The sequence below is a fragment of the Lissotriton helveticus genome, chromosome 6 (assembly GCF_964261635.1).
Source record: "Lissotriton helveticus chromosome 6, aLisHel1.1, whole genome shotgun sequence".
Taxonomy (NCBI): domain Eukaryota; kingdom Metazoa; phylum Chordata; class Amphibia; order Caudata; family Salamandridae; genus Lissotriton; species Lissotriton helveticus.
In genome coordinates, this window is record NC_136067.1 from 1,297,450,530 (window position 1) to 1,297,478,033 (window position 27,504).

A 27,504-nucleotide genomic window follows, 5' to 3' on the forward strand; every position below is an offset into this window, starting at 1 on the left:
CACATCCACTTTTTCAATTTGTCCAGCTGACAAATCACTGTCCTCTTCTACAGTTGTTGCCTCTTCTCCTACATATACATTTTTGTAGTATTGATTGTTTTTTACCAAATACAACGTTGCCTTTTTCATTTTCCTAACATCCAATAATTCTTGCCAGATTTTCTTACTCTTCATAGGTACGCCATTAACTAGAATACATAGAGGTTCCTCTCCCATATTTTCAACACCAATTGTTTCAATATATTTCTTTAAATCAAGAGGCAAATATACAACTCTTCCCTTTAATCCTCTCTGTAAATCTGAAGGATTCAATTTCCCTGTCTTAGGCTCCATACGAACAATAGCCTGAAATGGATGCACACATTGAATCAAAATAGACTCATAGGTATTTAAATCCATCAGTTCAGACGGAATATTTACCAACTCAAGATTATTATGTACAGCTCTAGCAGGCATTTTGTTTTCATTTAATTTATTATAACAATATTTACAAATAGGTTGATCAGAACCCAAATCAAAACAATTCTCTACCAACAAATAAGTTGCAAAATCCTTCCACTCATTATTATTTTCCTTTTCACTTTTTACATATAAATCAACTAACCTAGTCTGATTCTTATAATGAGTTCGTCGACAACACATACAAGAAAAGTTTGGCCTTTCACCTGAAATGACCTTAAACCTTGTAATTTCTTGGTCAAAATTTTCTGTACTAAAATTCTGTACATTTTCTTCCACATTTCCTTCTATTACTGTATCAGTTTCTGCACTGTCCTCTTTTTCACAAAAGTAACTAACCTCAATTTCTTCACAAATGTTTTTTACATCTAATACAGATCCATGTAAAAGAGCACTGTTTAACTGTTTTAGCTTAAGTGCTGGACTTTTTGTATAATACAACCTTCTCACTAATTTCCTCACTTCGGTAAGATGCACTGCTAACATCCTAAAATGGTGACAAACATTTTGGCATACTTTTCTAGAAAGACAAGCCAGAGAATGCCCTGGTAAACCCGTTTTTTCTCTCAGTCTGCAAGGGTCTACTTCTTGCAACATTTTAATCTTTTGTTTAAGACTTTTCTTAGTTTACTTACGTAAGAAATTGCGAAAAAAATCAATTGAATCCTGTCGTACACTACAAATACTACTACAATTCCAAGTGTACACTGGAGCCTTAGGACGTCTCCCTAAAACTTCATCAGCTAACACCCGCACTTCTTGGGACAATTTTCTCTTTTTCAATCGGACAACCGTCCTTCACCTCATATGCTCGACCACTGGTGTCAACTGCATGCAACAAATCATTAGTCTGAAAGTAAGTCTCTTCATTAAAAAATGGCTCACAACTTGAACTATGCTTCCATTCTCCAGAAAAAAACATTACAAAAATTAGTTCTATTAATTAGTCTTTTCCACTTACTTTTCGCTTTCAAAAGATTGATTGCCTTGTCTAGTGTACGAATTCTATTGATTACTAAAATAAACAACTTATTTTTTAATTCAAAAGCCTGATCATCAATACTCTCAATATATTTCTTTTTCTTATAAAAAGCTGTTTTCCTTTTACAATTCTTTACATTTTTTAATAAATCTAATACAACTCTGTTATAAAACATTCTCTTGCGAATCTGAACGAACTGATTTTTTCGTCTATTACTACAATTTGATCGCCACATACTTTTCCAACATCTTTTCTTTTTTATCTGCTTTTTCTTTGTACTTAAAGATATATTTTTTTTCTTTTCCACATTATCCACACTTTTTTTTACTTTGGGTTAATTTCCTTATAAATCCTTTGTTGTCTTACCAGGAGCATTCTTCTTTTTCTCTGTACAATGTTGTTTAGATAAATCTTGTAATTGTGTTTTCTTGGAATAGTAAGCCTGTTTAAATTTTTTTTTTTTGGCATTCTTTGTAGGCATGTTGGTTTTTCTTTCTGTAGATAATAACAATCTATTGTGAAGGGAAAAAACATGTTATAGACCACTACTAACATACTACATAGCAATTAGAACAACTATATGATGTAAACACTGGTTCACTTCATAAGTAAGTTTAAGGTACAGCAACAGTGTCAGAGCAGAGTAGGAAATCATGCAGTGAGTGCTGTTTCTGAGTTTATGGCAGTGCAGTGGTGTTTCAACATTATAGGGGAATTTGCTGAGAATGGTGTTTCAGGGTTCAGAACAGCGCAGTGGTGTTTAGGCAGTGTAGGGGGTCGTGGTGGGATTGATATTTCTGACTTTAGAGCAATACAGTTGTGTGTAGGCAGTGTATGGTATCAAGCAAGGGCTACGAGTAAAAAGCACTGGATGTTCTAAAGTCTAACTCACTCCATGAGTACATGTATTCCCATGTCTTAAAACACATACACGAGCAAGTGAATCTGACACAATATTTAAAAAAACACACTGACTTGCATTCTAAATGAAAAAAGATAGAAATATGCCTTGAAGTTCACTGAAATGATTACTACATGTTACAGAAAGAGTTGGTATGGCATTTCTACAGCACAGCCAGGATCTTCAGTACACAGCATGGAGACTATTTGCAAATTAAGAGGCCTGACAGACGTACTGAATAGCAGTTTCTAGCACTACATATCCTAAAGCCTGACTCACTTCATCAGAACATGTATTCCAATATGTTTAAACACATCAACTAACCAAATTATTACAATAGTACAAAAAGACTCTCTTGAATCATTATTATTTTTTTTTTTTAAAAGACCTTTATTATACCGTTCTGGACGCACACAGCATACAGCCTACAACCCTTAGGGCCGGCAGCAACAATAATCAGTGTTGTATATTATCAACTAATTAACACAGCCCGTTAGCCGACGACCCGGGGGTTGTGGATTGGTGTGCGTGTAGAACCTGCATTTTTACATAGGAGAACAATTAGGGCCATTTTCTTGTTTTAAGAAACATTGTAACTAAAATGAACATATCAACAAAATAGAAATCAAAAGGCGTACACATCGGTACGAGCACTTCACCCATCTATGTGTGACACATAATGTCTCTGGGTAAACTAGGTTTCTCACATCAATTTAGCTGACACATAGCACGCTTACATGTGGTCACGTCACTCGGGTGTCTCGGTGGACTAGGCTCTCGGATCACCCCTCCCCCCCATCGTGTTACTTGGCCTAACTTTATGACGGGGTCGCCGTGCCGACCTCCCCCATCCACTCACGTCTCACTCCACCTCCTCCTCCTCTTCATCCGAAGTCAATGGCTCATCCTCCTGCAATGGGTCGCATATCTCCCCCCGGAATACGTTCCATTGGGTCCATATTTTATTCCATTTGCGCGGGCATGCCCTCGCTGTGTATCCCGCCCTCTCCGCAATCATCACCCTATCCATATTCGAGCACCATTGTGTCAGTGTGGGGGCCTCCGCCGCACCCCATTTCTGTGCTATGTCTCGTTTCGCCATGAGCATGGCTATCGTGGACCACGTTTGGCCATGCCTTGTGAGGTCATTCGGTTCCCACACATTCAGTATGCATTTGCGTGGTTCAGGGACAAGGGACAGCCCTAGTGTCTGTGAAATGGTACGCATTATTTGTCTCCAATATTCCATTATTCGAGGACATTCCCAAATGGTATGCAAAAACATACCCTCCTCCCCACAACCTCGCAGACAATAAGGATGTTGCGCCCGCTGTATCGTGTGCAGGGTCGTTCTGGTGTAGTACACCCTGTGTAGGATCTTAAGCTGCACTAAACGGAATCTGGCTGATATGCCCACCTCCTTTGGGGAAGCCAGTGCCTCGTTCCATTCGTTTTCATCCATATCCACAACCTCTGCCATCCATTTCTCTTTGAGTTTTAATGTAGGGTCTGGCAAGTTGTTAATCAGCTTACGATAAGTGAGGGAGGTAGCCCCTTGTTGCATGAAGTCCGTAAGGAGGCGGTCCTCCAGGGGAGACGCCTCCGGGATCTCTGAGTCGGGTGGTATGACTGCTAGCAGGGCGTGTCGAATCCGCACATATCTATACAATTCTGTTTTCCCTAACTCGTATTGCTGTCTCAGCTGAGTAAAAGGTATCCCTGTACCTTTGTCCCACATGTCTCCCACTGTTGATATCCCGATGTTGTCCCACTACGTAAAGCCCTTACAGTGTTGAAGGCTCCCCAATGCTTTTGTATCCCACAGCGGGGTGAGTTTAGTGATATGTCCTTTCCACCCAAGTTTAGTCTGTGCTGTATGCCACAAAGTAGCCGTGAGCCTTGTCGGCCCCACCATCTTATTCACTAGACTCTTGTTGTACAGGGGTGCTAACAGACTGTTGACTCCCAACTGCGCCCTGTCTGCCCTGTATGCTGGGTCATCCTGTGTAGCGTGCAGCCACTGATTTATATGCCTCAATTGAGCTGCCCAGTAATACAATTGGAGGTTCGGCAACGCGATTCCCCCTTCGTACCAACTCCTGTTCATCTTGACCTGCGCAATGCGTGCTGGGCAGTTACTCCATAGCAGATTGGATACCAGAGCTGCCACCTGCCCAAAATATCTGGGTGCGACCGGGAAGGGCGTGTTATCTAGAGCATAAAGAAATCGCGGTAGTGACATCATTTTGTAGAGCGCCGCCCTGCCCAGAAGCATTAAACGCAAGGTTGCCCAATATTTAACGTCTTGCTTCAACCGGTCCAACGGTGGCTTCAGGTTTTTGTCGAAGAATTCCATTGGATCTTTTGTGACATGTATGCCCAGGTATTTAAAAGAGGACCCTGCGAATCGCAGGGGGCAATCGGCGGCAAGAACGGGCGGTGGCCCCGCAACACATACAGCTCGGATTTTGCCCAGTTTATTGTATACCCCGAGACCTTCCCATGAGCATCACACAGGGCCAGAAGTTCCGGTATACTACGACCTGGGTCTGTGTGATATACGAGCATGTCATCAGCGTAGAGCGAGAGACGGTCCTCCCACCCTTCCGCCCAGGAGATTCCTTTCAATAGTGGAGTGGAGCGAAGTAGCGTCACCAGCGGTTCCAGCGCTAGCGCAAAAAGTAGCGGAGACAAAGGGCATCCCTGCCTTGTGCCTCGCGCCAAGGGGAAGACCGGGGAAAGATGTCCATTTGCCACGACCTGTGCCACGGGGTTGGTATATAGCAACCTCACCCATGCTATGAAGTTGGGACCAACCCCCATATGCTCTCGAATCATTTTTAATTCTAAATCATAACTTTATTCTTCAAACATTTCATACTGTAATAAAACATCCAGCATGATTTTATCTGTAATTTCGTTTGCATTGTGCTCAACTTCAAAATTTGCAACTTGAAACTCAGTCATCTACTGCTTCTATCAAGTCATTGTCCAAACTTTGATAAAAAAAATCACTGCTTACATCTCCTTCTCCATTATCTTGTTTATCAATGTTGTCTTCAAAAGGTACATTTAAGTCCTCTATGACTTCATTGGAAATTTCAAAGTTGACTTGAAAGTTGTCCTGATTTTGATCCATTATATATAGTACAATGTTGATGGTCCTTGCAAAAAATATAAACACTTAATTATATCATTTTCACTAATAGATAATACAAAACTACCTTTATCAACTTCATAAGTACATGTATTTCCATATTTTTAAACACAACAACTAAGCAAATTATTCTGCCACATTCTTCTGAAATGAAAACTGACTCACACTGTGATCTTAGACACATAACACTATCCCTTGCAATTCAGTAAAATGATTACTACAGTGGAAGGGAGTCTTGCTGGGAGTATTCTTTCAGGGTTTACAGCACTGCAGTTGTGTTGCAAGAGTTTAGAATATTTTTCTAGGAATGGAGTTTCAGGGTTTAGGACAATGAAGTGAGGTTCAAGCAGTGTAGCGAGTCAAGGTGGGACTGTAAATGTACAAATGAAAATTCACTGAAATGATTACTACATGCTACAGAGACAGTTGCTTTTGTATTTCAACAGCACACCCAGCATCTAAATTGCACAGCATAAACACAATTTGAAAATTAAGAGGCCTGAGACAAATACTGCATAGGACTTTCTACAACTACATCACCTAAATCATGACTCACTTCATGATTTAGGTGATTTAGCACACAGAGGGAGAGAAAGTACAAACAGAGACAAAATGGTACAGGCAGAGGGTGCAAGACTACAGCAGAGAGGGGAAAAATTTAACATGGTAGCGCTGTCTAATGCACACCAGCAGCCATATCATAATAGGCCTCTACAGATGCACATGAAACGGTGCAGGCAGAAGGTGCAGGCAGAGGGAAAGGGATGGTGCAGACAGAAAATGAGATAATGCAGGCAGAGACTAAACTGGTGCAGGCAGAGGATGGATGGTGCAGGGCTGCAGGCAGAGGGACAGATGGTACAGTCAGGGAAAAGATGGTGCAGAGAAAGGGTGAGATAGTTCAAGCAGAGACACAGATAGTGCAAGCAGACACAGCCATGGTACACACAGAGGATAAAATGGTACAACAGAGAAGAAATGTTGGAAACAGTGAGCGAAATGTTACATGCAGAGGCTAATTGGAGCACACAGAGGGGGAGATAGTGAAGACAGAGATAAAATGGTACACGCAGAGGGTGCGAGACTACAGGCAGAGAAGGAAAAGAATTAACATGGTAGCGCTGTCTAATACACACCAGCAGCCAAATCATAATATGCCTCTGCAGATGTACATGAGAGGGTGCAGGCAGAGAGTGCAGGCAGAGGGAGAGGGTTGGTGCAGACAGAAAATGAGATAATGCAGGCAGAGACCAAGCTGGTACAGGCAGAGGATAGATGGTGCAGGGCTGCATGCAGAGAGACATATGGTGCAGTCAGAGAAAAGATGGTGCAGAGAGAGGGTGAGATGGTTCAAGCAGAGACACAGATTGTGCAAGCAGACACAGACATGGTACACATAGAGGATACAATGGTACAACAGAGAAGAAATGCTGGAAACAGTGAGAGAAATGTTACATGCAGAGGCTAATTGGAGCACACAGAGGGGGAGATGGTGAAGACAGAGATAAAATGGTAAAAGCAGAAGGTGCGAGACTACAGGCAGAGAAGGAAAAGATTTAACATGGTAGCGCTGTCTAATACACACCAACAGCCATATCATAATAGGCCTTTAAAGATGCACATGAGAGGGTGCAGGCAGAGGGAGAGGGATAGTGCAGACAGAAAATACATTTCCAATTTACAGCACTATTTCTATACCAGCATTTATTCAAAACATGAGACACAATATCAAAATAAAGAGTACCCTATAAGCAGAGAGATGCAGACTGTGAGGAGACACAGGTGACATTATAGAAAAAGGTGCAAATATAATTCTTTAATTTACACAGAGACTCAGTGTGCTCCTAGTAAAAAATATTAAAACCATACATTTTACCAAAACACATATACCACAGTAAATCGTTTAAGAGACAGGACGCAGCCCATGTATATGAGCACTACATTACAATGCAAAAACCTAACTCATTTCCAAAATACATTTCCAATATGCACCATTAGTTTTTTGCCAGCATTACATCCAAACATGAGACACAATGCAAGAAGAAAGAGGCCCAATATGCTTGTAAATCTGCCCAAGAGTGTATATAGCACTCTATCTATATTAAGTGGGCCATTGCTAAGAGGAGGTCTAATAAAACAGAGAGTATTATTAAGAAAGCAGAGGAGGGAGTATAAAAAGAAAGGGGAACATTAGGGGACAGTAAAGACAACCACAACAGAGGGAACACAAGAAACAGTTAAAACAAAATAACACTCTCAAGAAAGACAAGAAAAAATAAGGAAAGAGTGGAAATTTCAGAAAACAAAGGACAGTATAAGCAGTGAGAGGTAGACTGTGAGGACAGACAGGGGAGATTGTAGAAAAAGATCAAAATGTAATTCTTTCATGTAGCCACACTCAGTGTGATCCTGGACCAAAAATGTAAAACCATACATTTTACCAAAACACATTTACCATCCTAAAACATTTAACTGACTAAAAACATTCAATGTATATGATCACTAAATTTCAATTAACAATCCTAAGTTAATTTTCAAATATATTCTAAATTTACTGCAATATTTTTTTCCCTACATTACAACCAAAAACAATACATGGTTCAGGGCTGCAGGCAGAGGAGAGTTGCTGCAGACAGAGGGCAGATAAAACAGAGACAGGGTAATATGGTTCACACAGAGAGACAAATGGTGCACACAGACATAGAGATATTGCACACAAAGGGATAACATGGTACAGCAAGAAAGAAATGCTGCAAACAGAGAGAGAAATGTTACATGCAGAGGGGAGATGAAACACACAGAGAATGAGATAATACATACAGAGAGAAAATGGTACAGAAAGAGGGTGAAAAGCTACAGGCAGAAAGAGAAAAGTAAATTATTCTGCCAGAATCTTCTGAAATGAATACTGACTCACACTGTGACCTTAGACACATAACATAAATCCTTGCAATTCAGTCAAATGATTACTACAGTAAAGGGGGGGGGGTCTTGCTAGTAGTGTTGTATAAAGAGAGCAAGGGTGAGGGAGAGAGAAAGAGGGAGTGAATGAGAGGGAAGGAATAAACAAAAGGAAGTAAATCAGATGGAGAGAGGGAGTTAGAAAAGAGGAGTAAAGGAAAGGGATAATGACAGTGAGGAACGAGATATGAGGGTGAGGAAAGGAGAGTGAGAGAAAAAAAGCATATTAAGAAAAAGGAAGAAGGAGTAAGTGAAACAGAAGGATTTTTAGAAAAAGAGAGGAAGGAAAAAGAACAGTGGTGGAGAGAAAGGAAGACAGTGGGAGAGAGAGAAAGAGAGGGAGAGCTAGTAACTTCCACATTAGAACACATTTTTATTATTAACTTAAAGTGCACAACATATATCCCCTTACAAATTAATAACTCACCTTTAAAAATGCTTTTGAAGATTTAGCACAGTGTCAATCACACACCAGATTTTCTTGAGCAGAATCTCTGAAATGTACCTCAGACACTGCAACCACAAAATGGCCCTGATTCCCTCTCATTTTTCACACATATCCATGTACATAACCAATGAAATTTCTTCCCACACAAATTCAAAACCAACCTAACATTTTAATTGGTTGTACATTTCAACACTTTCAAACTCACATAATGTTCAACCTTCCCCCACACCTATCTGAACTCAAAAAGTGAAAAGTTAATCACTCAATGTTGCAAACCAAACCAGCAAGTGTGTTTGACTTCTCAATATACCAGCTTATTCTGTGCAATGTTCTTTTCAATGACTTTTTCTAAATCAATAGTATTATTCCTTTTAAAAAACAGTAGTATGTACCCTAGTTTTCAATGTTAAATTATCAGAAACCACCAATCATTTCTTTTTTTTTCAAGTGCACTGAATCTCATCCACATTTTTCTCTAAACTCCTATTTTTCAAACTGCCATTTCATTTCCAGAGCCCATCTGAGTACAACCAGATCTGCCTTCAAGATGCTTAGAGTGTGGATTGTAGGACACAGTTTTATTTTCTGGAGTGAAAGGTATGCAGCAAATAGATGCTTTCTCAACCTTGATTTACCAAATGTGGATATTATGTGGATTGGCCAGAGAGGATTGAGATGTCACCAATTGATGCCATTGGTAAAATCCCTTTTGCATCTCCCATACCCTGACCTCATAATTGTGCACTGTGGTGGAAATGACCTGTGCACTTTGACTGGGGCAGGTCTGGAAAAGCTTTTAAAGGACACCTTTGGGCAATTGATGTCACTTTTTCCGCAAACTGCCTTTGTATATTCTAATATATGCCAAAGGCAAAAATGGAACTGGTCCAACCAATATTGTCCGCAGATTGAGACAGCAAGGAAACATGTGAATAAGTCTGTTTCTGCTTTCCTCAGAGACTATGGTATGGGTTCTATATACCACAACAACTTGCGTTACAACATGCAAGGCATCTATAGGAGAGATGGTGTACATTTCACAGATGAGGGGAACAGAGTCTTCCTTTTAAACTTTAGACTGCATCGATACTGACTTGTAGGTACAAAAAACACTCAATGAACACAACGGCTCTTTTTAGAGCCACCAACATCTAAACACTCAAACTTGTTATTTAACTGTCTTTTTTGTTGGATTTTTTCCTCCGTGCCCGCACCTCGCGATTTTTTTCCCCTGAGAAGGCCTAGGGGGTCAGGGAGACTCTACCTTGCCCCCTTTTCACGTTCTCCACTTTTGTTTTTCACTCTCTTCTGAAACTACACAAAATGGCGGCTGAAGGGTGCGAGCACCGTGTGCGCACCTCACGATTTAAAAAAAAACATATATTTTTTTTGCCCTTCAGGGTCCGTAAGGAACCCTCTGAGAAGGCCAGGGGGTCAGGTAGACTCTACCCTGCCCCCGTTTTACGTTCTCCACTTTTGTTTTTCACTCTCTTCTGTTTCAGACACAAAATGGGGGCTGAAGGGTGCGAACACAGTGCGCGCACCTCGCATTTAAAAAAAAAAATGGTTGTTTTGCCCTTCGGGTCCTTCAGGGAACCCCTGAGAAGGCCTGGGTGTCAGGGAGCCTCTACCATACCCCCTTTTCACGTTCTCCACTTTTGTTTTTCACTCTCTTGTGCCTCGAGGGTGCGTGCACCGTGCGCGCACCCGGCGTTTAAAAAAAAATATATATATATATTTTGGCCTTCGAGGTCCTTCAGGGACCCCCTGAGAAAGCCTAGGGGTCAGGGACTCTCTACCCTGCCCCCTTTTCATGTTCTTCACTTTTACTTTGCCCTCTTTTCAGCCTCACACTGAAAAAATGGCGGCCAACACTTCCTGGTTACCCCCGAATCGAATGTTCACAGACATCTAACAGCAAATCAGAATTCCGCTCGCGCACACCTAATGCACGCACGGTGCGCACTTATAGATATATACATTTTTTCAAATTCGATTTTCTCAACAACTACTGGAGGGATTTACACCATTTAAACAAAAGGGTGATCTGCGAATCAGACTCTACAATTTTGCCAAATTTCTTGTAATTCCGTTCAGCCGTTCGGGCTGTAGCCGTGTCTAATCGTCCTATGGAAAATAACATACGGAAAACACGTTTTGGGACACCCCCTTTTTTCTCAGCCCCCACTTCACGAATCCTCCCAAATCTTTCAGGGAAGGAGCAGAGCGGAGCAGGCCATCTTCTTAGAGAGATTCACAAAGATTCATCAACCGGCGCCAAAGTTATTCCCAATAGAATGTTTCGGATTTCCTATGGAAACTAGGTCCTAACTATAACTACCTACTGGCGACCGCCAGTAGGTAATATACCAATCTGTATTGAAAATTGAGTGGATATATAACTGTCTGGATGGAGGATTTAGTAGCTCTCTGATTGTTTGTTTAAGTGAGTAATTAAATGTGTCTCACTAAATATATGGGTTAGTAACCAAACTATGTGAATGTGTGTATCACTGTCTCTGTTGTTGTATAACCTGCTGCATCAATTGGTCACTAACTACATGAGTGTCTATATTAGTTATTGATTAGTTGGCTGAGTATTTGTAAGGGAGACTGAGTGTATCTGTGGTTCTGTGGGGGAGTTTTTACTCTATGCATAGATGTGTGAGTGGTTGATTGTCTAGGCATATGGGTTTAGGAGTGTTTATGGAAACAGTTGTTTAGGTGTCTGAGTATGTTTATTTGTCTGTTGGTAAGTGAATATATGTGTCAGTGGTACATCTCCAATAAAGTAGAAAAATAAAAGGCATTGTATATGAGAGTTGTTGTATATAAATAAGTATACTAAGAGTCGGTGATTGTGAGAGTAACTGTATGAATGAGTGTATAATTGTAATAGTGAGTTTAAAAAATATATATTTGTATTGGTATTTTCACATTTCAGTATATATGACAAATAACATGAATCAACAGTTCGCGGACATTTTCGGTGAACATAGTAACTATGATTTACTATCTGTATGTATAAATCAGGTGTAGTGTGTATAACTGTGTAGGTTAGTAAATGTAAGTGTGATTAATTCTTTTCATGAGTGAGTAGCATCACTGCATAACCAACTAGGATGACTGCTGATGTGTCAATGTCTATATAGGTGTATGAGTACATTTGATTGTGTTACCATTTATCAGTGACTGCAGGTATAAGTGATTATGTGGGTGAATGGACAGTTGTGTGTGTAGACCTAGGAATCAGTGAGTGCGTATGTAGTAACTGGTATGTGTGTATCAATGCTTTCAAATATTGTACTCTGTATTTTACAGTGAGTGATCAAAGGTTATACTAGTGTGTGATGAGGTGTATCAGATTGTCACGTGGATGATGTAATCAGTGATGTAATTTGAGATGTCATCAGTGATGTCATCAGTGATGTCATTGACCATGTCATGAATGATGTAATATGTGACATCATCAGCAGTGCATTGCGGGCGCGCAAGTTATAGTTAGCACAACTAACTATAACGGAGGAATTTCTATGGTTTTGTATGAGTGAAATGTCCAGCTAACTATAACACTCATGAAACCTATGGTTTTTTCAGTGAATTTCAAAAGTTTTTTAAATGCTAATTCCTAACTATAACGTCTCTGAAACCTATGGTTTTTTCAGTGAATTTCAAAGGTTTTTTAAATGCTAATTTTTAAGTGCTATAGTAGTTATACATATTTTTTTAACTGAATTTCTACAGTTTAACTGTTTATTTATAAATAGTTTATTTATTAAACAACATTATATATTTTTCTGAAAATTTCAACAAAATAAAATAATAAATTCAAAACTGAAATATTTTTAATTATTTTGTTTTCTTGTATTTGAATATATTTATATAATTTTGTTTGCACATTTTTTTTTCAAAATTTTTGGGGGGAGTCACGCACCCAAAGCATACCTACAGCAGCGGGTCAGCGTATTCTAGCTGCCATTTTTGAAAAGTCGCTAAGGATCCGTGTATGGTGAACGACGAGTGCGTGTTTTTTTCCAGTTACATCATATATGTACAATGTTATGTGGTGTGCACGACCGGTATGCGTCCGGTCCGCGACTCCTGCTCCCCCGCATTCATGACACATGTGCATTACGGTACGTGATGCTTGCGCAGTGGCGGGCCCCACGTGACTTCATATACGTGCTGGGGCGTGCTGGGTGCGTGACTCCCGCAAAAATGTTTATGCTCTAAAATGATATGTACGTGTCTTTAATGTACATATTAGGGCAAAAGATTATCTAAGGTATTCATAAAAATAATATATTTCTACTTGTAATAAACCTATATTATTTTAAAATATATTTCCGCTAAGTCGCCTCAGGTGAGCGCTTTGTGAGCGCACTCTGTGCGGATCCCATGTGACCTCAAAAAAAAGATTTGATTGGTTCATAACATTTCCCACTGTAACTATTGAAGGACCCCACCCAATTTAATTATTCTGTTTAGAGCAGTTGATGAGAGACACCTCTTCTTCTTCCAGACCTGGTTTTGGAATTTTTTTTGTTTTTAAAAAAAATTGCATTGGATAAATGGCATCTGGTTCGCAAGCTCCTCATCATTCTTCAGATGAAGTTATCTTGGAGGAAGACCCACCAAAGCAGAGGTCTGAATTAGTGGTATGGACATTTTTCACCTTTCCTGCTGGAGAAAAAAAGGTCAACGCAAGAAAAGTCACATGCTTGCTGTGTGACAGGGTCCTGTCGCGAAGCAGTGACAAGAAATACTCCTGTGGAACAGCGAGCATGTATAAACATCTGCGGACCATTCACCTGAAGAATCTGGCACGAGAAGAAATGAGACGTGCAGCACAAAATATCCACCACCAGGCATTGCTTGCACCTCCGGAGCGTCCACTTCAGCATCACCAGTAGACATTCGCCCAGAATTTGCTTTTCTGCAGCAGCAAGGAACTAAGTGCAAAACCATCATCTGTTATGGTGAACCGTCAGTGGACGCTATTTGTGCAGCTGAACGGAACAACAAATGCAATTATTATAACTTTTTTTTTTTAATGATGTTGAATTCCAAAAGCTAACTGTTTACTTAGTTCCTTTTTTGTTCAATTTTTTAAAAAAACACCAACAAAGTACAAAATTGTTTAACGAACGACCCAAAAAATAGAAAACAAAAAACTGAAGAAAAAAAAGTTCAGAACTACCTTATCTGGTTTAAAAAAAGAACTATAAATGCATGGTAATGTCTGAAAGTTTGGTTGAATGTATGTGTAGAGCATGATTGACTGAAAGAATGCATTAGTACTGTATGGTGAATTTATAGGGGCAGATCTATGAGGAAGTGCTGCAGCGTGACACTGCAAGCCCTTTAGCTGCACGGTGCAGCGGCACTTCTGAAGCACAGGGATGTGACATATTTACATGAATATGTCACAATTCTGTGCTCCCTCAGCACTAGCACACAAACTGCAGCCATGCAGTGACGCAGGCACCATTGCACCCTGGTGCAAGGATATCTGTGTCGTGGGGAGATTGTTTTTGTGCAGGAAGGGACTACTTCCTGCACAAAAATAATCACTAAAGGCATTTTCCTCCTTCAATGTGTGCTGTGGAATGCAGCATGCATTGAAAGAGGAAAAAACAAGGAGAAATGAAAACATTTCTCCTTCTTGTTCCTCACTATACCACCTCTATGGTGGCGAACCATTCACACGTATCTACAGATTTACACTTTCTCGTAAATCTTGAGATGTGTTATTCCATGGGTGTTGTGTGGGAACAGACACAGCAACACCCATGGAACGCCCCTTCAACGCAAAGTGCTGCGTTTGAATGGGTCGTATTTTCAAGGAGAGGAAAAGCCACGCAGGGTGGCTTTTCCTCTCCTTGTAAATATGGAGGAGTCCCAAGCGCCATCACTACGTTACAAAAAGGGATGTACTGGTGGCGCAGGGGGCTTATAAGTCTGCCCCATAAGTGCTTAGGTATTGGCAGAGTGATACAATAAGAACATAGTGCTGGATGGGTGATTGACGAACTGCATGAGACTGACAGGAGGTATCCTAGGCTGCATGAATACTACTTCAGTATTTAGTGGAGTTTACCAATAGTATGTATCTGCTCAGAGGTTTGTAGGGATTGTGATCAGAATATTGTACGTGTACTTGTGTTGGTGCCTAGGTCATTCTATAAGAACATCACTAGTAACTAGAATGATAACAGTGCTGCAAACAGAGTGCTCAGTTAATTTATAAGTGCTTAAGTATTGTCTCAATGCCTGAGTCATTATGCAAGTGCATAGACAGTGACTGAGTTCCTAGAGTGCTAGTAGTTGACAGCAGGATACGTTTATAAGCTCTTATGTTTCAGCAGAGTGATTAGATAAGGACATGCTTCTATCAGGGTGATTGTAGGAGTGGACACAGACTCACAGTGTGATTCCAGACAAGAATGACTATTACCTAGACTTTTGCAGGACTGACTCAGTAGTCTGCAAGGGGTTAAGGGACCGCATACATTGTGTACATTTCAGTGTACCACTGCTTTTCTCAATGCCTGAGTCATTCAGCAAGTGCATAGACAGTGACTGGGTTCCTAGAGTGCGAGTAGTTGACAGCATGATAAGTTTATAAGCGCTTATGTTTCAGCGGAGTGATTAGATAAGGACATGCTTCTGTCAGGATGTTTGCAGGAGTCGACACAGACTCACAGTGTGATCCCAGACAAGCATGTCTATTACCTGGACTTATGCAATACTGACTCAGTAGTGTATATTTGACTGTACCACTGCTTGTCTCAATGTCTGAGTCATTCTGCAAGTGCATAGACAGTGACTGGGATCATAGAGTGCTAGTAGTTGACAGCAGGATAAGTTTATCAGTGCTTATGCTTCAGCAGAGTGATGGGATAAGGACATGCTTCTGTCTGTCAGGATGATTGTAGGAGTGGACACAGACTCACAGTGGGATTCCAGACAAGCTTAACTATTACCTGGACTTTTGCAGGACTGACTCAGTAGTCTGCAAGGGGTTAAGGGACCGCATACATTGTGCACATTTGACTGTACCACTGCTTGTCTCAATTCCTTAATCATTCTGCAAATGCATAGACAGTGACGGGGTTCTTAGAGTGCTAGTAGTCGACAGCAACATAAGTTTATAAGCACTCATGTTTCAGCAGAGAGATTAGATAAGGACATGCTTCTGTCAGGATGATTGCAGGAGTGGGCACAGACTCACAGTGTGATTCCAGACAAGCATGACTATTACCTGGACTTTTGCACGACTAACTCAGTAATCTGCAAGCGGTTAAGGGACCGCATACATTGTGCACATTTGACTGTACTACTGCTTGTCTCAATGCTTTAGGCATTCTGCAAGATCCTAGACAGTGACTGGGTACCTAGAGTGCTAGTAGTTGACAACAGGATAAGTTTATAAGCGCTTATGTTTCAGCAGGGTGTTTAGATAACGACATGCTTCTGTTAGGATGATTGTAGGAGTGGACACCGACTCACAGTGTGATTCCAGACAAGCATGATTTTTACCTGGACTTTTGCAGGGCTGACTCAGTAGTCTGCAAGGGGGTAAGGGACTGCATACATTGTGAATATTTCACTGTACTACTGCTTGTCTCAATGCCTGAGTCATTCTGCAAGTGCATAGACAGTGACTGGGTTCCTAGAGTGCTAGTAGTTGACAGCACGGTAAATTTATAAGCGCTTATGTTTCAGCAGAGTGATTAGATTAGAACATGCTTCTGTCAGGATAATTGTAGGATTGGACACAGACTCACAGTGTGATTCCAGACAAGCATGACTATTAACTGGACTTTTGCACGACTGACTCAGTAGTCGGCAACGGGTTAAGGGACCGCATACATTGTGCACATTTGACTGTACCACTGCTTGTCTCAATGCTTTAGGCATTCTGCAAGATCCTAGACAGTGACTGGGTACCTAGAGTGCTAGTAGTTGACAACAGGATAAGTTTATAAGCGCTTATGTTTCAGCAGAGTGTTTAGATAACGACATGCTTCTGTTAGGATGATTGTAGGAGTGGACACCGACTCACAGTGTGATTCCAGACAAGCATGATTTTTACCTGGACTTTTGCAGGACTGACTCAGTAGTCTGCAAGGGGTTAAGGGACAGCATACATTGTGCACATTTCACTGTACCACTGCTTGTCTCAATGCCTTAATCATTCTGCAACAGCATAGACAGTGACTGGGTTCTTAGAGTGCTAGTAGTTGACAGCAACATACGTTTATAACCACTCATGTTTCAGCAGAGAGATTAGATAAGGACATGCTTCTGTCAGGATGATTGCAGGAGTGGACACAGACTCACAGTGTGATTCCAGTCAAGCATGACTATAACCTGGTCTTTTGCAGGACTGACTCAGTAGTCTGCAAGGGGTTAAGGGACCGCATACATTGTGCACATTTCAGTGCACCACTGCTTGTCTCAATGCTTTAGGCATTCTGCAAGTGCCTAGACAGTGACTGGGTACCTAGAGTGCTAGTAGTTGACAGCAGGATAAGTTTATAAGCGCTTATGTTTCAGCAGAGTGATTAGATAACGACATGCTTCTGTTAGGATGATTGTAGGAGTGGACACAGACTCGCAGTGGGATTCCATAAAAGCATGACTATTACCTGGACTTTTTCAGGACTGACTCAGTAGTCTGCAAGGGGTTAAGGGACCACATACATTGTGCACATTTGACTGTAACACTGCTTGTCTCAATGCAAGAGCCATTCTGCAAGTGCATAGACAGTGAATAGGTTCCTAGTGTGCTAGTAGTTGACAGCAGGATAAGTTTATAAGGACTTATGTTTCAGCTGAGGGATTAGATAAGGACATACTTCTGTCAGGATAATTCTAGGAGTGGACACAGACTCACAGTGTGATTCCAGACAAGCATGACTATTGCCTGTATTTTTGCAGGACTGGCTCAGTAGTCTACAAGGGGTTAAGAGAGCGCATAAATTGTGCACATTTGACTGTACCACTGCTTGTCTCAATGCGTGAGTCATTCTGCAAGTGCACAGACAGTGACTGGGTTCCTAGAGTGCTAGTAGTTGACAGCAGGATACGTTTATAAGCGCTTATGTTTCAGCAGAGTGATTAGATAAGGACCTGCTTTAGTCAGGATGATTGTAGGAGTGGAAACACAGACTCACAGTGTGATTCCAGACAAGCATGACTCTTACCTGGACTTTTGCACGACTGACTCAGTAATCTGCAAGGGGTTAAGGGACCGCATACATTGTGCACATTTGACTGTAGCACTGGACTTTTGCAGGACTGACTCAGTAATCTGCAAGGGGTTAAGGGACCTCATACATTGTGCACATTTGACTGTACCACTGCTTGTCCTAATTCTTTAATCATTCTGCAACTGCATAGACAGTGACGGGGTTCTCAGAGTGCTAGTAGTTGACAGCAACATACGTTTATAAGCACTCATGTTTCAGCAGAGAGATTAGATAAGGACATGCTTCTGTCAGGATGATTGCAGGAGTAGACACAGACTCACAGTTTGATTATAGACAACCATGACTATTACCCGAACTTTTGCAGGACTGACTCAGTGGTCTGCAAGGGATTAAGGGACCGCATACATTGTGCACATTTCACTGTACCACTGCTTGTCTCCATGCCTGAGTCATTCTGCAAGGTCATGTATAGTTACTAAGTTCCTAGAGTGCTAGTAGTTGACAGCAGGCTAAGTTTATAAGCGCTTATGTTTCAGCAGAGTGATTAGATAAGGACACACTTCTGTCAGGATGATTGCAGGAGTGGACACAGACTCACAGTGTGATTCCAGACAAGCATGACTATTACCTGGACTTTTGCAGGACTGACTCTGTAATCTGCAAGGGGTTAAGGGACCGCATACATTGTCCACATTTCAGTGTACCACTGCTTGTCTCAATGCCTGAGTCATTCTGCAAGTGCAAAGACAGTGACTGGGTTCCTAGAGTGCTAGTAGTTGACAACATGATAAGTTTATAAGCGCTTATGTGTCAGCAGAGTGAATAGATACGGACATGCTTCTGTCAGGATGATGGTAGGAGTGGACACAGACTCACAGTGTGATTCCAGACAAGCATGACTTTTACCTGGACTTTTGCAGGACTAACTCAGTAGTCTACAAGGAGTTAAGAGACCGCATATATTGTGTACATTTGACTGTACTACTGCTTGTCTCATTGCCTGAGTCATTCTGCAAGTGCATAGACAGTGACTATGTTCCTAGCCTGCTAGTAGTTGACAGCAGGATACGTTTATGCACGTTTATGTTTCAGCAGAGTGATAAGATAAGGACACACTTCTATCAGGATGATTGCAGGAGTGGACATAGACTCATAGTGTGAATCAAGACAAGCATGACTATTACCTGCACTTTTGAAGTTCTGACTCAGTAGTCTACAAGGGGTTAAGGGACCGCATACATTGTGCATATTTAACTGTACCACTGCTTGTCTCAATGTCTGAATGATTCTGCAAGTGCATAGACAGTGACTGGGATCCTAGAGTGCTAGTAGTTGACAGCAGGCTACATTTTTAAGCGCTTATGTTTCAGCAGATTGATTAGATGAGGACATGTTTCTGTCTGTAAGGATGATTGTAGGAGTGGACAAAGACTCAGTGTGATTCCAAATAAGCATGTCTATTACCTGGACTTTTGCAGGACTGACTCAGTAGTCTGCACGGGTTAAGGGACCGCATACATTGTGCACATTTGACTGTACCACTGCTTGTCTCAATGCCTTAGTCATTCCGCAACTGCATTGACAGTGACTGGTTTATTAGAGTGCTAGTAGTTGACAGCAACATAAGTTTATAAGTACTCATGTTTCAGCAGAGAGATTAGATAAGGACATGCTTCTGTCTGGATGATTGCAGGGGTGGACAAAGACTCACAGTGTGATCCCAGACAAGCATGACTGTTAACTGGACTTTTGCAGGACTGACTCAGTAGTCTGCAAGGGGTTAAGGGACCGCATACATTGTGTACATTTCAGTGTACCATTACTTGTCTCAATGCCTGAGTCATTCAGCAAGTGTATAGACAGTGACTGGGTTCCTAGAGGGCTAGTAGTTGACAGCATGATAAGTTTATAAGCGCTTATGTTTCAGTGGAGTGATTAGATAAGGACATGCTTCTGTCAGGATGATTGTAGGAGTGGACACAGACTCACAGTGTGATTCCAGACAAGCTTATCTATTACCTGGACTTTTGCAGGACTGACTCAGTGGTCTGCAAGGGATTAAGGGACTGCATACATTGTGCACATTTGACTGTACCACTGCTTGTCTCAATTCCTTAAACATTCTGCAACTGCATAGACAGTGACGGGGTTCATAGGGTGCTAGTAGTCGACAGCAACATAAGTTTATAAGCAATCATGTTTCAGCAGAGAGATTAGATAAGGACATGCTTCTGTCAGGATAATTGCAGGAGTGGACACAGACTCACAGTGTGATTCCAGACAAGCATGACTATTACCTGGACTTTTGCAGGACTGACTCAGTAGTCTGCAAGGGGGTAAGGGACCGCATACATTGTGAATATTTCACTGTACTACTGCTTGTCTCAATGCCTGAGTAATTCTGCAAGTGCATAGACAGTGACTGGGTTCCTAGAGTGCTAGTAGTTGAAAGCACGGTAGATTTATAAGCGCTTATGTTTCAGCAGAGTGATTAGATTAGAACATGCTTCTTTCAGGATAATTGTAGGAGAGGAGTGGACACAGACTCACAGTGTGATTCAAGACAAGCATGACTATTACCTGGACTTTTGCAGGACTGACTCAGTAGTCTGCAAGGGGGTAAGGGACCGCATACATTGTGCACATTTGACTGTACCACTGCTTGTCTCAATGCCTTAGTCATTCCGCAACTGCATTGACAGTGACTGGTTTCTTAGAGTGCTAGTAGTTGACAGCAACATAAGTTTATAAGTACTCATGTTTCAGCAGAGAGATTAGATAAGGACATGCTTCTGTCTGGATGATTGCAGGGGTGGACAAAGACTCACAGTGTGATCCCAGACAAGCATGACTGTTACCTGGACTTTTGCAGGACTGACTCAGTAGTCTGCAAGGGGTTAAGGGACCGCATACATTGTGTACATTTCAGTGTACCACTGCTTGTCTCAATGCCTGAGTCCTTCTGCAAGTGCATAGACAGTGACTGGGTTCCTAGAGTGCTAGTAGTTGACAGCATGATAAGTTTATAAGCGCTTATGTTTCAGCGGAGTGATTAGATAAGGACATGCTTCTGTCAGGATGATTGCAGGAGTTGACACAGACTCATAGTGTGATCCCAGACAAGCATGACTATTACCTGGACTTTTGCAGGACTGACTCAGTAGTCTGCAAGGGGGTAAGGGACCGCATACATTGTGAATATTTCACTGTAATACTGCTTGTCTCAATGCCTGAGTAATTCTGCAAGTGCATAGACAGTGACTGGGTTCCTAGAGTGCTAGTAGTTGAAAGCACGGTAGATTTATAAGCGCTTATGTTTCAGCAGAGTGATTAGATTAGAACATGCTTCTTTCAGGATAATTGTAGGAGAGGAGTGGACACAGACTCACAGTGTGATTCCAGACAAGCATGACTATTAATTGGACTTTTGCACAACTGACTCAGTAGTCTGCAAGGGGTTAAGGGACCGCATACATTGTGCACATTTGACTGTACCACTGCTTGTCTCAATTCCTTAAACATTCTGCAACTGCATAGACAGTGACGGGGTTCATAGGGTGCTAGTAGTCGACAGCAACATAAGTTTATAAGCACTCATGTTTCAGCAGAGACATTAGATAAGGACATGCTTCTGTCAGGATAATTGCAGGAGTGGACACAGACTCACAGTGTGATTCCAGACAAGCATGACTATTACCTGGACTTTTGCAGGACTGACTCAGTAGTCTGCAAGGGGGCAAGGGACCGCATACATTGTGAATATTTCACTGTACTACTGCTTGTCTCAATGCCTGAGTAATTCTGCAAGTGCATAGACAGTGACTGGGTTCCTAGAGTGCTAGTAGTTGAAAGCACGGTAGATTTATAAGCGCTTATGTTTCAGCAGAGTGATTAGATTAGAACATGCTTCTTTCAGGATAATTGTAGGAGAGGAGTGGACACAGACTCACAGTGTGATTCCAGACAAGCATGACTATTAACTGGACTTTTGCTCAACTGACTCAGTAGTCTGCAAGGGGTTAAGGGACCACATACATTGTGCACATTTGACTGTACCACTGCTTGTCTCAATGCTTTAGGCATTCTGCAAGATCCTAGACAGTGACTGGGTACCTAGAGTGTTAGTAGTTGACAACAGGATAAGTTTATAAGCGCTTATGTTTCAGCAGAGTGTTTAGATAACGACATGCTTCTGTTAGGATGATTGTAGGAGTGGACGCCGACTCACAGTGTGATTCCAGACAAGCATGATTTTTACCTGGACTTTTGCAGGACTGACTCAGTAGTCTGCAAGGGGTTAAGGGACAGCATTCATTGTGCACATTTCACTGTACCACTGCTTGTCTCAATGCCTTAATCATTTTGCAACTGCATAGACAGTGACTGGGTTCTAAGAGTGCTAGTAGTTGACAGCAACATAAGTTTATAACCACTCATGTTTCAGCAGAGAGATTAGATAAGGACATGCTTCTGTCAGCATGATTGCAGGAGTGGACACAGACTCACAGTGTGATTCCAGACAAGCATGAGTATTACCTGGACTTTTGCAGGACTGACTCAGTAATCTTCAAGGGGTTAAGGGACCGCATACATTGTGCACATTTCAGTGTACCACTGCTTGTCTGAATGCCTAAGTCATTCTTCAAGTGCAAAGACAGTGACTGGGTTCCTAGAGTGCTAGTAGTTGACAGCAGGATACCTTTATAAGCGCTTATGTTTCAGCAGAGTGATTAGATAAGGACATGCTTTAGTGTGGATGATTGTAGGAGTGGAAACACAGACTCACAGTGTGATTCCAGACAAGCATGACTCTTACCTGGACTTTTGCACGACTAACTCAGTAATATGCAAGGGGTTAAGGGACCGCATACATTGTGCACATTTGACTGTACCACTGCTTGTCTCAATTCCTTAATCATTCTGCAACTGCATAGACAATGACGGGGTTCTTAGAGAGCTAGTAGTTGACAGCAACATAAATTTATAAGCACTCATGTTTCAGCAGAGAGATTAGATAAGGACATGCTTCTGTCAGGATAATTGCAGGAGTGGACACAAACTCACAGTGTGATTCCAGACAAGCATGGCTATTACCTGGACTTTTGCAGGACTGACTCAGTAGTCTGCAAGGAGTTAAGAGACCGCATATATTGTTTACATTTGACTGTACAACTGCTTGTTTCAGTGCCTGAGTGATTCTGCAAGTGCATAGACAGTAACTATGTTCCTAGAGTGCTAGTAGTTGACAGCAGGATATGTTAATACACACTTATGTTTCAGCAGAGTCATTAGATTGTGGTAAATAAATAAATAATACCCTATTTTTGACTAGACTTATAGCATAACAGATAGCTCAATAAATAAGAGTCAAGATTCGAGGTAGTAGGAGTTTCTGCAGGTTTATTACAGCATAAGGACAGGATCAGGACAACCTGCATAGGATGACCCAGCAGCTGCTGGGGCTAGGTCTGGGATGAGCGCGCTAACATTTAATAACAAAACATTGACATTTATACATAGCGCAAACACATAGCATTACATTGCAGTAGGCGTAACAGTAGGTGGAGTAGAAGGCGTGACGTGTAGCAGTCGCGAGAGATAACAGTAAAAGTAGGTGTAACAGGGCGTATACATAGACATGTGATGCAAAACGTAACAGAATATGTCATGAATGGGCGGAAACATAGGAGGGGGTTACCCAAGGAGCCGGGACCTCTAACCTAATGGTGCGCGAAAACTAGCAATGACGTATTACTAGGAGAAGCTGGGGGCTACGAACTCTGTGCTAGGAGCAGAGACTAGAGTCTGGAGGGTCGGAGCGACATGTACCTAAACCCTATCTGGTATCTAATGTTTAGGGAACATGTTGATATAAACTAGAAGTCATGAGGGGAAAAACTAACTTGACTCTAAGACTGGACCATGCATTATTCTACATGTAGTGCATGAAGAATATTAAATGACCATTAAATACAGTATTTCTCTAACGTGGAGCCGAGTAGGCTAGACAATGACGGAAACTATTGATGCAGTTCAGTAGCTTAAGAATGCAGAGGAGGAGGACTGAACTGATAGCAGGAACTATAACATACTTTTGGCAGACTCAGAGGCAGAGCCGGGGTGCACCGGGCACTGCAAGGCAGGAAGTAAGTGAAAGGTCGAGGATACAGGTGGGGGCTGTATCGCTCCTCAGCGAGGCTTTCAGGAGACAGGAGCTGAATCTGTGGTCCGGGCCCTTTTGAGGCCTGGAAACGGGGACTTTATAATTGAATAACGTGCACACTGAGAAACGTGGCAACATTACTTACATAGGCCTGATATTCGTAGTATTCACGAGGACTGGAAAATAGCACACTAGAGGTGGACACAACTGTAATTGCGTCATTAATCAGAAATGGGGAATAACATATGCATATTGGTCATGCACACATAACATATGATGGATGAGGCGTAGGGACACAGAACATGGCAAAATTTACTTTTCCACATTCCCTCCTTGTCACTACGTTTCCATCAGGAAACATCAATATTCATGATACCATCTATCATTTCATACAGTACCATTTGCTCGTCTCGAATTGTCTTGGAACGGGATTTAGAACGGGGCTTGGGACTAGGAATACAAGAGGTAGCACACATGCTGCAAATCGCAGGGCCACATTGTATACAGAGGCAGCAGCTAAATAGGATCGCTACTGCAATACCTAGAAAGGACAGGACTTTCCATCCCCATGCGGAAATTATATTCCAGAACCAACCGGACCATGTCCAGGTGCCTGGATCTTGATGTAACAGATGGGCAATTTTATGGAGTCTGGTTATAGCTGAATAAACAGACGGCGCGTTATTTGGAATGAAAATACAACAACTGGATCCGAGAATTCTACAGGCCCCGCCCCTATCGGCCAGTATGACGTCAAGGACGAGACGATTCTGTAAAACGACAATTCTCATAAAGGATTGTTCTTCAGTTAAGTTACCTAGAGCGGAGGCAGTCTCATCTACTACTGCTTCAAGGGTTCTTGTTAACCTACGAATAAGCTTACTATTTACAACTGTACCTAAATAAGGGAAAACACCTTTATCTATATCAATGAATTGCTCTGCGGCGGTTTCAGTATAATCGACAATCGGGAGATTTCTCTTGTGTCTAGTGTGTACTAAGAAAGAATTCCTATGATAGTCAGGTGGGGCTAGAAAAACAGGTGGCAGTAGGAAGGCAATGTAACAGGTTCCCTCCCAATCGAGGGGCAGACGGACATATGCAGTTTGACCACAAACAAAATAAGAATGACGTGAAGCTAAAAAAATAGATTTCCTACTGTCACTATACTGGATAACAGTAGTACATTCACTATGACCTATATGTACAGAACCATAACTACGGACACATAATTCGCCTTTGACTGGTAGTACTGAAATAGCGGGTGAGTCTGGAGTAGTATCAGACTGAACATTCAGGACCATGAAATTCGACGAATAATTTCCTAAATTATATACTTCATTTTCTAAATCTAAACCTGTTCTGTGGGGGAAACCTTGCTTGTCTGGGAAACATGTACTGTTAAGAAAAGACATATCTGTTGAAGATGACGTTAACGTGGACCATGCTCCACACGAACCATTGTGTGAGAATGGATAAGGAAACAGTGGCAGAACTCCCTTCGGTGTCTGGAAAGGGGGGAGTCGACCACACACCCAACAATTAGTGGCATTGCTGGTCTGGTGTGAATAATGTAACATACGGATGAATGTGTTATTACGCATGGCGAGGCGGTATGAATATTCGTGAGGAGGCAGATCACTAAACGTGTGCTCTACTGTAGCATGAGCAGACATATTTACATGAGGAACTGGAAAACACAGATAGAAAGCATAGCTGGTGCAAGAAATCATTATGCTGAGAAACAATATGAAACTTAGAAAAACGATACATTGTAGTGAACTTCGACTGACTCTCTCACTATGGGGGTCTATTTTATACATGTCAGAAACAGTCTAACCGTTTCACCTAGGGGAGGACTTATACAATCAAACTGGCTGACTTATTAGACCTGAGCTTTAACTTATACTCCTGTTGCGGAGTTTTCTCTAACAAGGGAGGGGTTGTAATAAAGTCTGGTGCGGGACAGTCCTTTAAAACAATGTTCTGGCAATCCTTGGAATCCTGGAAAATGTTCTTGGCAATGTCTTTGGAGGCTGGCTTTGGTCCTTGGAAAAGTTTTACATGAGAAAGGTGGACCCACCCCTTCCTGCCTTCTAACTTGACGGCAGTTCGGGTGGTCAAGAGGACCTGACGTGGCTCCTTCCAACGTGGTTCCAGCGGACTTGATCTGTCAAAATTTCGGATCATCACCAAGGATCCTGGAACGATCTCGTGCGGTGCCACCTCGGTATTGTCTGGAAATGCGGCGGCAACCTGTGAACGACATGAGTTGAGGGCAGACATCAAGGAAGCTAGGTAATCTGTCAGCATATTACATGAAACATCGGTAATACTTCGGGGTCTAGGAGTACCCCACATGTTAGGGGGGCGGCCGAAAACGACCTCATACGGGGACAGACCTGATCTGGAATGTGCGACCATACGCATGTAAAACAGAGCGACTGGCAAAGCTACTAACCAGTCCACACCCTTGTCTTTACAGACTTTTGCAATACGGATTTTCAGAGTCTGATTATGCCTTTCGACTAGTCCAGCTGCTTCTGGATGGCGTACACAATGGAACTTCCACTGGTACCCTAACAAAAGGGAAACGTGTTTCATGAGTTCGGATGAGAATGGCTGGCCGTTATCAGAATATACGACTCTAGGGAGTCCATATCTAGGGAAGAATTCACGAACCAACTGCTTGGCAGTGGTCGCGGCTGTGTAATCTGGGACTGGATATGCTTCTGTCCATCTGGACAAAGCGCATACTACTACAAGGACATACTTAAAACCTCGACATCGCTCCATCTGAATATAATCCATCTGGAGGACCTCAAAAGGGTGGTCAGGGGGCTGGAAACCACCTTGTTCCACCGGGACACTTTTACCTGGATTAAACTGACAACATATCATACAGGTACGGACTTTCTGCTTGGCTGCAGCTCGTAAATGCTTGTTGAACCAAATGTTCTGGATACTGTCTAACATAGCTTTTTCTCCTAAATGTGCTGGACTATGTGCAGTATTGATAATGACTTGAACCATAGAATCGGGGAGAAACCATGTGGCTCTACCCTTCGTTAACCATCCTTGATCTGTCTGGACCCCTCCTTGTACAGACCATTTCTTGATTTCATCGGGGGTAGCATGTGACTGAATATCTATGACATCTTGTGTAGGGTCCTTAACTGTCATGCATGTAATCAGATCTGGAATATGTGTCTGTG

The 27,504-nt window shown here is 41.9% G+C and overlaps 1 protein-coding gene across 1 annotated transcript in view; it reads left to right on the forward strand.

The window, feature by feature from the left end:
• The first annotated feature begins 5,829 nt into the window (after nucleotides 1–5,829).
• The window catches only part of LOC144762684 (uncharacterized), a 955,001-nt gene continuing 933,326 nt past the window's right edge, over nucleotides 5,830–27,504 (forward strand). The window contains exon 1 of the mRNA XM_078647927.1: nucleotides 5,830–5,834. Coding sequence (XP_078504053.1) covers nucleotides 5,830–5,834 — 5 coding nt within the window. The remainder of the gene's footprint in view (nucleotides 5,835–27,504) is intronic.